Source organism: Dermacentor albipictus, chromosome 9 (genome assembly GCF_038994185.2).
Source record: "Dermacentor albipictus isolate Rhodes 1998 colony chromosome 9, USDA_Dalb.pri_finalv2, whole genome shotgun sequence".
Lineage (NCBI taxonomy): Eukaryota > Metazoa > Arthropoda > Arachnida > Ixodida > Ixodidae > Dermacentor > Dermacentor albipictus.
This window is the reverse complement of record NC_091829.1, coordinates 69,496,866-69,510,381: the sequence shown is the minus strand read 5'-3', so window position 1 is coordinate 69,510,381 and position 13,516 is coordinate 69,496,866. Positions and strand designations below refer to the sequence as shown.

At 43.3% G+C, this 13,516-nt stretch overlaps 1 protein-coding gene across 2 annotated transcripts in view; it reads right to left on the bottom strand.

Annotated features, from left to right (window-relative positions):
• The window catches only part of Trs31 (trafficking protein particle complex subunit 31), a 111,297-nt gene that overhangs the window by 90,331 nt on the left and 7,450 nt on the right, over window positions 1-13,516 (bottom strand). For both annotated transcript variants that reach the window (XM_065440378.2, XM_065440377.1), the window contains exons 3-5: window positions 12,271-12,397; window positions 9,250-9,307; window positions 5,715-5,774 (exon numbers count right to left, since the gene is read on the bottom strand). In XM_065440378.2, the coding sequence (XP_065296450.1) occupies window positions 5,715-5,774; window positions 9,250-9,307; window positions 12,271-12,397 (245 nt within the window). The remainder of the gene's footprint in view (window positions 1-5,714; window positions 5,775-9,249; window positions 9,308-12,270; window positions 12,398-13,516) is intronic.

Sequence of the window (13,516 nt, the reverse complement as noted above, 5' to 3'; positions counted from 1 at the left end):
ATTTGTTTCTTGTGCCAATGGTACAATTGTGTTTCATTTGAAAGGACACTCCAGTTTTCCGAAATATCTAAATGCAGAAAAATGCTCCTGCGCTGCTTGCATCTCTTTGCCTCATCAACAGCCGCGGCTTGAGTGCGTGCATTCGTGAGGAATCCATTTGGTAACCCGTTTGCCAAGCTCTTTCACAAACAGGGTTGGAGACGACCTCTTCTTGATCAAGTCACCACTTTCCTGAAGAGCAAATGCGACTTCATCCTCGTCAGCCATTCCCAGACTGGGCAAAGTGAAGCTTTCACTCCATGGGCAACGCTCGAATTCACCTAACATATAATCTGTGGTTGGGGAGCCGCAATAGCAGGCACAATGCTTTCATGCCTTCCAATGAGATTTCCATGTTGGTTATGTTCTCAAGCGAAGAAACACAAAGGTTGGCATTAATGCAATAAACGCAAATGCAAACTTCTTGTAGTGCGAGCAGTACTCATTTCGGACACAGGCTGCAAAACTTTCACAGGGCCATGGCACTTCGGGGTGAACTGCTTTGAACTGGAACACCTCATGGATAGAACGAGTAATAAACTGCTATGAAATATACTCTCTCTGGCCGTGCTCTGCTGAGAGCACCCAAGTTCGTCCTTGGTGAAGCAGACCAGCACAGCTTGTACATCCAACGCGCTTGACCTTGACCTCATGTACAGATCAAACTCTGACCACATTCTATGTTTCTCACACCAATTTCTGAGCATGTACGTTGTGATAGCTGGAATTGCCTCTTGAACACATTTATTCTCAACTTCTGGTGGCACAAAAGTAAAGAGATGGAGGCGCTCTTGATAGGACTTTGAAGCCTTGTACGCTTGCTTCAAGCTATTTAACCAGCCAGGGCATGCATGACATTCTGTCACAGACAGTTTAGGTGTACCAACGCTTCTGTATGCAGTGCTTATCTAAAGTTAAGCGTATCTTCGTCACCACGACACTTTCAATCTCGGCCCGTTTTCTCTTTTCATAAGATTGTCAGCTGCGTTTGTGAACGGAAGATGGTGGTTTCAATGGCGAAACATCCGAACAAAGGTGGATGTACCTGTTCACGTCACCATTGCCTCTTCCTTAAGGAATGGCTCGCTTCGCCACTGCTGACATATGTTATGTGACAGTAGATGGGTGTTTTTTCATCTAACACTTTGTGCACTCTTTTTCAACACAAGTGTCACTAGCTGAAGACAGCATTTCCTTGAGGCCGCAGTGAGGCAAAATCCAAACATTTACACAACAAATTTTTTTTTTCTTAGGAATCTTCTCATGTAAGCGTAAATAATTGGCACAGCATACTTGGACCAAGCTGTAGCAAAACGCTAGACAAGTCGAAATATGTGATAATGGGAAAGAAAATATTTGGCTCGGGAAATGACTCTGATAACTTTTAACAAAGCATAGTGCGAGCCACACGCAGCGGTGTGCCGAAGAAGGCTCCAGTATCCACTGCACGAGGGATGGGGAGCAGGCAGTGAAGTAGCACCTCCATAATGGCACAGCTGCTGATTATGGAACCACTCCGTCACTTACGGCTTAGCCTACCTTGGCACCGCTTACAGGCGACTTACTGTGTGCACCAGGCAAGTTTTGGCAAAGTAGGCCACAACATTCACTTGCGGTGTCTTGTATGGTGTTGACAAGCGAATAATGAAGGCGAAAGCGTATGCCCACAGAGGTTGTAAGCTGCAAACTCAGTATGCATTAGCACTTTAGAGGGCAGCGGACCCCCACCACTAGGCACAAATAAAATCTGACAATACATTTTTGTTGAAAACAAGCTGCCAGAGCGAAGTTCTGAAGCAGTAAAGAAATTAGAACCAGATTTGTGTACAATGCAAACTGATAGACAACAAACAAAGGTAGTGAAACCAGCACACTACAACATGGGCCCCTTTGGACTGTTATATTTTGTGTACAAAGCAAATGAGGAAACACATTATTGCAACCAAGTATTGCCTTACATGAGCAGATTTCCATCCAAGCTTTTTTTTTTTTTCAGAGATTAGAGCCAGAGTTTATCTTATTTTTTGAAAATGGGTCTTATTGAAAAAAAAAAAACTATTTTCCTTCTCTTGCGTTTCGCATAGGAAGATAATATATTGCATAAATATTATAAAGAAAATATTTTGTGCTTGATGCTTTTTTTTTCAAGTTTCTGTGTGAAATAAAAGATGTGCCAAGAATCATCAAAGTTAAACATATTTTCTGATTTGGGCGATGTTTGGAATAATTTTACATTTCTTTCATTTGTGGATAGCATAAAAAATATGGCATGGAACTGATTTACTGTGAAGCGTATTAAAATGAGCAGAAAGGTTTTCTGACACAACGTTTTTAGTTTGCATTTATAACTCGGCTGTGAAATTGGAAAATATTGTGGTAAGCAATAAGACACTCGCACCGCCACCTTCAATTTTTTTTTTTTTTCTTGCTGGGACTGCCCTTCAAGAACATTTTCGGTTCTGTGTAGTTTGAATATTCCTACGACATCTAAAAGAAGAAAAAAAAGAAACAGACAAAACAAGAACATTGAACGGACATGCAAGTTTGGTCTCTTGTGGAATCACCCTCAATATCTTTCATTAAATGCATTGCAACACACCTTTAATGCAATTGCTGTCCCTGAAAAGCTTGACAGCAGATCATTAAAGTAACTAATGTTAAGCCTCGTTATAATTAAGTAGAATCTGACATGAAAATACCATTGTTGCATCCTATATTTGTTATCAGCATGCATTCGCACACAATGATACTAGTGAGAAACACGTTATATTTATGTTCGTTATGCCAATGTGTGACTGTACGGAGTGTGCAAACCAGTACCCTATCCGGACTCTCCAAATGAAAGTAACACTTCATCATGAAAGTCTTGAAAGCACGGAGGTTAATGCAATGGTGGTCCCGCCAGTTTAGGATTTGGCACAATTTCTGGAGCAGGAAAAATTGTTGTTCTGGAGTAGTTTAAGAGCAGCCACACCAGAATTTTGGAGCACTTTGAGTGCAGAAAAACTTGTCTCATTTGGAGTAGTACAGCAGTAATCTGCAGCCATTTGGTGAAGATTGTTATTACTGTGCCATCGTTATGTGCTGCTTAAAATGAAGCAAGGCACGAAGACAACAGCAACAGCTTGCCTCCGCACACATGGTATACCACACACGGTATGCTGCAAGCATTCTTATTTGGGTAGGCAAGGGACTTAATTTTGTAAACAATCACATAAAATTTTGTAGACTAACGAGAGCAAAGATATGTGCCTGGGCGCAAGGCAGACGCAAAATTACAAATGAGCTAGAACAATTTGCGCCATCAGGCACAAGACAAGTGATGGCACATGTCTTATATGCATTCAAAATGACAGATGTGTTTTGACATGCTTTTCCACACTCAGCAAAATGTGTACTGCGCCCAATAACAATGCTGGAAGCTCGACAAGAGACTACGCGTCTGTGAATGGCTCCAAGAACTCGCTATCATTGTGAGGCAGTTTGTCGGCTTCCTGTGAGTCATGTGGCTTTGCAAATAGATATGAATCATTTCAGTGTGAAACCATAACTTTTGTCGCAGATACCCTATCAACCTTTCGAACTAGTAGCTTTTACTGCCCCCAAAGGCTCAAATCGCCGCAACCATGTCCGAACTAGCTCTGAAGGCCTGCAGAACAAATGCTAGGCATATCAGTGCTTGTAATGTGGCAGGAGACGGGGGTGCACGCGTGCATAATTAAGCAATACACACTGCTTCCCGCGACAATTGCCTCCTTCCACTCTTGGTATGCTTCACCACAATACTTCGTATATGCTTCACCATGTAACAATGCTCTATTGAGGCAAAGCTCGCTTTTGGGAACCAGCATTATGCAACACGGTCGTGCTTTCCATGCTTCAAAGCCACTAGCGAGGATTACAAAGCCAGAGACAGTGCGCCATTGCTAACATAGGCAAATCGTTATAGTGAAAAGCACCTAACAGCAAGAAGGTTGGTAGCGAGTGTCGAAGTAGCTGGGCCTAGTGCTGCCACAGTGGTGGCCACGGCTGCCAGCAGATCTGTGTGGTAGAGCACCTGTTCGAGGTGGCAAGATAATCAGAACGGCAATGATGGTGGCTTCGATTAAGGCCGTTCTGGACCTGGGGTCATAGCAAAAAGTCCGGAAAATCAGAAAGCAAAGTTTTTTTGCATCTCAAGTATCACACGTTTTTATAGATTGACTCAATGGGGTGCTGCGGCAGCGCTGCAAAGGCGTCTGAATTAAAATTGGCCGTTGGGAAAATTGGTCATTGACTGTGGTTGCATAACCCTACTGAAGACGTCGCACTGCCATGAAAACGTGAAAATGCCGCACTTCTGTGCAGTTGGCACAAATGACACCCGAGTGGGCGCTGCCAGGAGCAGGCAAGTCAAATTGTAGCAAAAGGGCGCAAATGGCACAGATGGACCACCACTGCTAGTAAAATATATATGCACTTGCTATAGATTGCACAGGAAGATTTAGCCATACCACTCATGCACCTTACAAATTTGTGCTATAAGCCAACTTTTCTTTAAAAATCATTGCGAAAAGTCGACCCTCGTCTTATATAATGGACATTGGCGGAAAAACTACGGAAGTCTTGCAACAATGGGCGGATGAAGTAAACAGCCGCCTTCGCCATCAGCAGCAGCGTGGCGTGGCGACATTGTGGCACCGCCATTTTGCGTTTCCAGTGTCACAAAGTTATATTGGTTAAAGGCTGCCTTTTCACATTTTGTTTCAAAATGAGTGGAAGCCAATGGCAATGCACCGACGCCTTCAAGAAAAAGGCGACCGAGTACGCGGAAGCCCACGGCAACCTGGCGGCACTGCGCGAATTTGGAGTATCCGAAAAGAGCATTCGGTACAGGCAGAGGCAGAAGCAGCGTATTACAACTTGCAGCAACCAAAAGAAGATGTCATTTCGTGGGTGGACTGCAGCGGACCGCAGAACTAGAAGACAAAGCTGCAGAGTTCGTCCGGGAGCTGCGTGAAAGATCGCTGCCTGTGACTGCCGAATGCATCTATTTGAAAGCGGTAGAGATCGCGCGCGCCTCTGGACTGGGCAGCGAGAAGCACTCGTCATCCAACTCTAGTTCGGACGACTCTGATGAACTCTGATGGACGACTCTGATGGACGACGACTCCGACTCTGATGGCGTTGCTCTGATTTGGAGTAGTGCTTCTGCACTTCGTGCCCTTCTGTGTACTATACACCCGGCCAATTTTTAACAGTATCGCGCGACCATCGATTCAAGTGTTTGTCAGCACCTTATCATCACGGCACGGAGCGGCGAAATAGCGAAAGTAAGCGCATGTGTGCACATGCATGTATCTCGCTTGTTTCGCCGCTCAGGGTCGTTAATAAGGTGCTGACAAGCACTTGGGTCGATGGTCACGCAATACTGTTAAAGAACTTGGCCAGGTGCACATGCGAGCAGCGTTTAAATAAATACTGTCACCATTGTGCAACCGGCTGAGTCGCATTTGTTTCAAGGTAAGGGGTCTTTCAGTGCTTTTGCCATTGAAAAATATTTTTTTAATTTTTAGCATTCATTAGTTGAGGGACCGACCTATATTCCGGTCCGACCTATAGTCCGGTTTTTACGGTATCTGTTACATTGATTGTAAATATAAACAATTGAATGAATGAATGATCAAGCCACTCACCTCTGTCCTTGGGAACCGAGATGAACTTGGTGACTAGGGGCTCCTTTTCAATCAGGTAGTCTGGTGCACAGTAAAGGTAAATTGCTCCAAAGAATTCAGACTGCATTGTTTGTGCTCTCTTAAACACAGGGAAATTGAGGAAACTATCAAAGGGCATCCTGAAAGGCAAACATAACTGCCGGCATTACAACAGCAACAGCTTTTGAAAATATAACAGCCTTTTGTGATGCCTGTTACTAATATGATGACATTTTACCTTTTAAAGGTAGCACAAATGCTAGAGCGCACAGCTCGCATATGGATTTGCAATGCAATGCAATCCTCTGTCGTACAAGCTAAATGCTGAAGCTTGAACACACAAGACACCCTCACGAAGTGTTGAACGCGCAAGGTGTTAATGGGACATTAAAAAAAGCACTACCTAATTTAGACTGATAAAACATTTTAAAACTTAATTTTTATTAATTCAGCTATAGCACATTGTTAACAAGACAAGGAAATCAAAGCCCAACTCATTTCTTTAGTTGTGCCCTCAAACCCCAGTGGCAGTATGCCCATATTGAGTGTTGGATTTCAAAATGTTTTCCCGTGCTAGGGCCACTGTGGCAGAGTTTCATAGTGGCGAGTTCTCGAAACATGCCAATTTTAATCACTGGCTCACTTATAATACATGCTCCATTTTTACCAATGAACAATTACCTAGGCCAGAGCAGACATAAAAATTGACGACATGGCCAGCTGTAGCAGGGGTGCCCCGTCTCTCTTTCAATTCTGTTTGTTTTCAAATCCTCGTCTAACAGTTCTAGTAACTCTCCTGATGCTGTAAAAGCATAAATTGCTGTTATAGCTAAACATATTTCTCTTTGGTGTCTTTAGCGTACTCGACACACGCTGCTTGAATTCCTTGGCTGCACTTTCAATTCTTGGTAGTACGTTCACTGCAGCAGCACTTTGTGAGGGCTCAACTCCTGTGCATGATGACCCACCGGTGGGTCCCTTGTCATATTCCTCTCGTGCATCGTGACCTACCGGTGAGCCAGCAGGAAGTTGTGCCCCTTTGAAACTTCCTCAAGGTGCAGAGAGATCGCACCACAACGAGTCACAACAGACATAACAAAACATTTTCATCATTAATCAAAACATGTTGAACACAGGAAAGCTCTACACAGCCGCGTAGGGTGGATAACTGCTGTGACCAACACAAGACCCATGCCGCAATGGACATAATCATCTTAAGTTCAGATGCTTAAAGAAAAAGAAGAAAAGGAAATTTATCGCGAATCAATTCTAGCACCTTACTCTCCATGCCCCAACAAGTCAAATGCACAGTTTACCTGTACCAATGAACAGTCGCACTCTTTTCCCTCTGGCATCTGCACACTGTCACTAAATCAGTTTTCAGAATTGCTCTCATGTGACTGATAATGACTGAGGTAACACCAATTGTCCTTGAAATCAATCTAAAAGCTTTGTTTGCCTGCATTTAAATGTGCAAACATAACAGATATCAAAATTGCACAAATCTTGCTTTAGACAAATATATGCCCCCTTTTTGATAAAGGAAGATGTTTACCGGCAGGCATGCAACATGAAAGGAAAAGATATTCTCACCCATCTGAGATTAGCAAAAAGCTACAAACAAAACCTGCACAGATTTCCAAGAGCTTTGCCACTAAATAAACAAACTGTTTTGGTACAGGAAACAAACCTGGAATCAACTGCATTCTAAGGCTAACATCTGAGCTAAATATTAGGCTAGCACATGGCAGCCTCCCGATTTCCCAGTTTTTATTTCCTAATTCACTGTTCCGGTGCTTTGAGTTGTCAATTTAGTCAGCGCCGCTCTGCTAGTCAGTTGCTAGATTAGTTTGATGGTTAGTTTAGAGGCACTAAAGAGAAAGATTATTTGAGCTGTATCAGTAAATCACTACAAAATCTACTTTTCCTGCTAGAAGAGGCTTGGTAAACCAGAAAAGAGAAAAACGAAAGACGAGCAGCATTGTCCCCTTGAATATTTCCCACCAGTCTGTTAAGACCTAGTTAATTTATCAGTAAAGTTTGTGGGGTTTCCGGTTCTCGCGGTGGTTGTCTAAAGCCGTTGCGTTGTGTTGCCGGGGGCTCCATGTCCCTCTCCTCCTTGCCTGGACGGGGTGGCAGCGGGTCATAAAACACTGTCACTCTGCTGTCACCCCGCCCACGCGAAGGTCAACAGGCTTTGCCTATTGGCCGACATTTTGGCGGGATTCGGGCCCTGCTTGCGTGCGCTCCGGGTAAGCGCGCGCAAGACGGGGCCCGGAGAGACCACATCGGGGCGTCGGAAGGTGCGTACGTGTTCCTTCTCTGCCGGCGGCGGCCCCCTTTGTCCGCCGCCGGCCGATGGTTACTCCGGCTCGTCGGGGTCCCGGCCTCGGCGGGCGTGCGCGCACTCTTCCGTCGTCTCGATGTCCTGAGGCAGCGTCTGCCGATCGTGCCCCCGTCTGTTCGTCTGTCGTTTCTCTCTATTTCCCTTTTCTCTGCTGTGGGGCGCACGATGGCAGGCGCTGACCGAAGGATAGGCAAATTCTTACTGCTGGGGGTTCTTTGTTCTTTGTTCTCTCTCTGTCGCGGTGCGCCATTCTAGCGGTCACCGGCGACCATTCGGCCATGTTTTGTCTAATCAGATTTATATTCGGACGTGATGCTAAAACATGTGTTTGTATTGACTCCCAGTTAATAAATGTTCTTTGTTGTTTCTTGAGAGCTTTGCCTAGGGTCTCCCTTGCTGCGCGCGCGCGGTCTCGCCTTCCCCTAAGCTGTGGGGCCGGCGGGGCGCGTACGCGCGCGTCGGCACACGGAGCGGGCTGGAGTAGGCGCGGACGCGCGGTGCCTGCGCGCGCGGCTGCTCGAAGTGCTCGAACCCGCGGTGGTGGTCGTCCGGCGCGCCGTGAGCGTCGCGGGTGAACCCCACAAGTTTTATTGTGTTGTATTTTAGAAGAAACAAGCAATGAACTTGGAAATATGCAGGAACATTTACTGAGTCACAACAGCCTAAATATACCAAAAATGTTTTGAAATCCTCGACGTCACATTGACATACCAGTGCTGGGGTTTTCGCACTCAATTCAACAAGTGGATCTTCGAGCTCCCTTTCTTCTTCTGGCAATCTGTCTATTAGTGCAAAATTAGCGAAAATATAGACTACCTTAAACAGGATTAATTTTCCTCAACTGCAAAGCTTTCTTTTAAGAAACATGCATGAGCTTCCCTTGTAGCCACATGCTAGTCTTGGGCAGATAATTTCTCCCTTTAGTGAGGCTTCCTACATTTTGTGGCCTTCTGGAAAAACTTATCGAACAAAGCCTTACTTTTGCATTTGACGTTTCTGCACAGTAATGAATAATATTTCAGTGAGTACAGAAGAATTGTGTCCTCTTCGCCTCAAAGCACATTTCTGCAGCAGCCCTTTCTTACGGCTGGAAGTTATAATCAGCAAGGCTTGTTAGAGTTTATCACGAAGTGCACTTTGCAGAATATAATGCAGAAGAGCCAAGGATACAGGTCTTGTCATCATCATTGGCTTGTTCGAGCTTGTCAGCCTCCTTTCCAAACAGAGTCTGCAGAGCAAGAAAAAAGAAATGAATGCTTACATTGGCTTGCTGCAAAACCTTTACAAGCGGCAGGATGCCAATCTTTTCGTCAAATGCACTGCTTGTTTGTGGTGCATTGTTTTAGAGCAGAATGAATGACGAAGCTGAGATTTTGGAACAATGTACATCCCGTCGTACCACACCCAATAAGGCTACGCCCCTACCTGCCAACCTGCAAACGAGACAATAAGAATAATAAAAAAAAGAGTCCTGCAGTGATAACACCAGAATCGGGGAGGGGAGGGGGGGGGGGAGGCCTGCAATTTTTCAAATGGTCTGCCTTAAGAGGAAGCTTTAACTCGGGCCCAACTACGATGCGGCCTATTCAAATACATGTAAAACGCAAAAACGTTTTTCTGAGATAACCACTGACAGATTTCAATGAAATTTGTAGCATTTGAGAGAGAAAGCTACATTCTAATGACTGTTGGAAACGGAATTTCGATTTAAGGCTTGCGTTTTGTTAAAAAGATTTTCAAATATTGGACAGTTTGAAAAACATAGAAGCATGAAGTTTACAAATTCATAGCTCTGCATTTATCGCGGTTTTTTAAAAGGCGTTCATTAGATCACTCAAAGCGGACAAATTCGATACGTCATTTTACATCTTACGTGAATTGGTTACATTGTTGACTAGGGTTCTGCAAAAGCTGTATTTCCATATCACTAAATTTTTTGATATTATTGAGTAACATATCAAGTTTATCCGATTTAGATGCACTATTAGATGCAATTCACAGACATGTATTATCGTTTTTTGTTGTTGAGCTACAGAGTTGTAAACTTGATAGTTTCGTTTTTCAAAAAATTTCATTGGACAATATTTTATAAACGATTAACGACCTAATTCAAAAATTCGACACCGACAATCACCAGACTAATTTTTTTTTTTTAACGCATCAAACCTAGCCAAATTAGGTGCAGTGGCTGCCGAGCAAAATGAATTCTCCTTTTACATGCATTTATATAGGAGCACCTGAGCTAAAGCTTCCTCTGAAGTAGTATACCTATTGCAGGGTACAAGTGCACTCTATTAACAATGATTAACCTTCAGACAGAGCACACATGCAGCGGCAAACTTGGATCAGCATCAATTCTAAAGCAGTGCACTGTTTTTAGATTATAACGACTCCTCTGCAGACTCTGCTGCTCCTGATTTCAGCTGCTTCAGAAACTTGTCTAAATAAACTTGCTTGAACTACCCCTATGGGAAATGGCATCCTGTGCTGCTACGAAACGGCGACACAAGTAGTATCGCACATTTGTTTTCTTTTGCATTCTTTTTTTTGCAATCTTGCACCATCCAATATCTTTTAAAAAGCTTTATTAACACCTGGACAACCGTTTTCTTCCCCCCCCCCTTTTTTTCACATGATAGTTCACGGGACATTTACTGCTGCAAAGAAAGTGTTTCTTTGTTGTCACTTTCTTCCGAAAAAGAATTCATCAACAGTTTACGAATCCCTTCGTCTATCAGAGTGCAGACAGACTTGCCACGTAGGTTTACAATGGCTGTCCTGTTGGGACAGAGCGACAGAGCGCAGACATTTGCTGCACCTGCTATTAGAAATTTAACATACAAGATTAGGCATTTTTACAACCTCTCTATAGATGGGACAGCAGGTAAGCAGGTACACAATGTTCATTTTTGCACGAGTTGCTTCTTGAAAGGCAGGGCAAGCGCTGAAGTGACAAAATGAATATACTCGGGAGTGGCGGTCAAAGGGGTAAGGCATTTTCACGAACAGAATTTCAGCTTTGTAGAACTGGAGGCAACATTTGTGAAATCGTATAAAATGGTCAAATTCAAAATGTTAAGAAAGAGTTCGGGATACTTTGCACGTATGAAAATATGTGGGAATACAATATGCGGAGTCTAATAGGAACGACACAAGTGCAACATTGATGCTGGGAAAATGCAATCAACTTAAACTTAGTCAAATCAAATCAAACTACCGGGTTATGATTATTAGCTGTTTTATTTGAAAACAGGCATATACGAGACAAATAGAAGGGAAGAAGCAGACCGGTAAGTACATATAATAAATTTTACATTGTGATTTTTATGAGTACATTGGATATACACCCATTGTAATGCCCCTTCGCCCTGAGGCTACTGCAATGAACAAAGTACTATAAATAAAAAAGTGCCACCGCAAATGGCATAAATAAGGCCTGCCCACTCATTAGAAAAAGGGGATGGAAACACAGAAATTGAAAAAAATTGCAGGGTTTAAAACCACGAAGTAACGCATGCTATGACAGGAACCAATGTGAAAGGCCCTAGATTACTATCGATCAGACATGCAGAAGTCCCCCAGAAAAAGCACTCAACTTACATTACAAAGTATCAGGCACAAAAGTAACTAAATATTACCACTGTACTGTAAAAAGTACTTGAGTAAAATGGCAATCACTGGTGTAAAGATTGCGCTACTTTCAAGTAACTTGAAAGTCATTTATTTCTAGCGGACACTTAAGCACTATCTTAATGCCGCACTTCCCTCAAAAGGAGACAGCTTTAGAAACTCTAATTGCACAGCTTGCATTTGTTTTTTAGGGCAAATTATCACTGAAAATTCCAGCGAAAGAGATGAGAGTAGCTTAGAAAGGTAAATTGCCAGCAACTTACTTTATGTGCACATGTTACTACCAAAAAGCAATGAGTCAGAGCAGTAATTCTTCTCTAAAGAAGTATTTGCAACTTACAACATTACCTGAGAAAGTAATTAAGCCGCAGTGACTTAACTATTCAAGTTGCACACAAGCTAGCTTTTGACTGACCAACCGGCAGTTTGTGACGTGCACCTAAGGCACACAAATGTTTTCGAATCCCACCACCATTATGAAGCAACCACCAGGGTGTAGAACCGAGACTACAACCTATGCTTAGCCGGAGAAGGCCACAGCAGTCGTGGCCAGTATGTTACCTTCCACACGGACGACTTGACGAACAGCAGAATGTTGAGGAGTTTGGTTTCCCTTTTGTAGTTCTTTTCGCGGACGAAAAGAAGGTCCAGCACTCTCTGGCCAACATGGAATCCCAACTCGGACAGCCTGAAAAGACCGTATACGCCCATCATGTTAGCAGTAATTACACTCCCTTTTATACTCAATAGACAACATTGTGGGCCAGTACACCTTTTTATGAACTGCTGATACCTCATGCTTTGCAGTCATGTATTGCGACAGACAATTAAAAAAAATTAATTCTGGGATTCTTACATGCCAAAACCACAACCCAATTTGCAGGCACGTTATAGTGGTCCAGATTCATTTTTAACCAATGTTGTGATCGGATTGGGTGTTTACCCCGCAAAACCAGTCACTAATGGAGAACACAACAACAGTGAATGAGCCAACACAGCAGTGGAAGCCACAATGCTGAACTGACTGACTCAGCCGACTGAGTAGTGTGCGACTATGCGTCTATTTCACTTCATCGTTCTTGAAAACAAACCCACTGTGTGTTTCTCAAAACCTTTTAACACTTCCCCTGCGGGCTTCACATGCATCATCGATAGTAACACAGCAGAACAGCGGTGGTGATTCAACCACACCTCAAGCGTATGATAATTACTGTTGCAATAAGTGAATGAATGAAAGAAATAAACCACAATAAATGGAGCTATATTAAGAAATTATGCTTCTGCGGTATCAAAAACGCCACCGTTACCACAAGAGGCCTGATAAGTCAGAAAAGACAAACTGAAAGTGCGTGATGCTGCTGCTTTAAGACTTTGAAGGTGTCCACTCGGGTCTGGATAATTTGATGTCACAATAAGGATGGACTACACTGTATTAAAAAAAGCCAAAGATTGAAATTGGGAGAGATTCAAGAACTGCTGCACCATAACGGTCCAAGTACAAATAATCATTTCAAATCTGCGACATCACCCTCACATATTATATTGGCACTGGTGTTTTGGCAGGAAATTCAATATATTGAAGTTTCGCCTTGACTTTCATTTCCAGTAATCAACATCTTAACAGGAAATTATCAAAAACTGAGCTTTCAAATGCTTGATCAGCCCAAACTGATTCACTGTTTCTTTTCAATGTCTCTAAAAGGCCAACAGCAACTAAACTGTGAACCACATAAGGGGCCTAGTTTCCAGGAAAGGCTAGACACAGTCATATGCCTTTACAAACGGCTAACGAATATTGTATACTTTC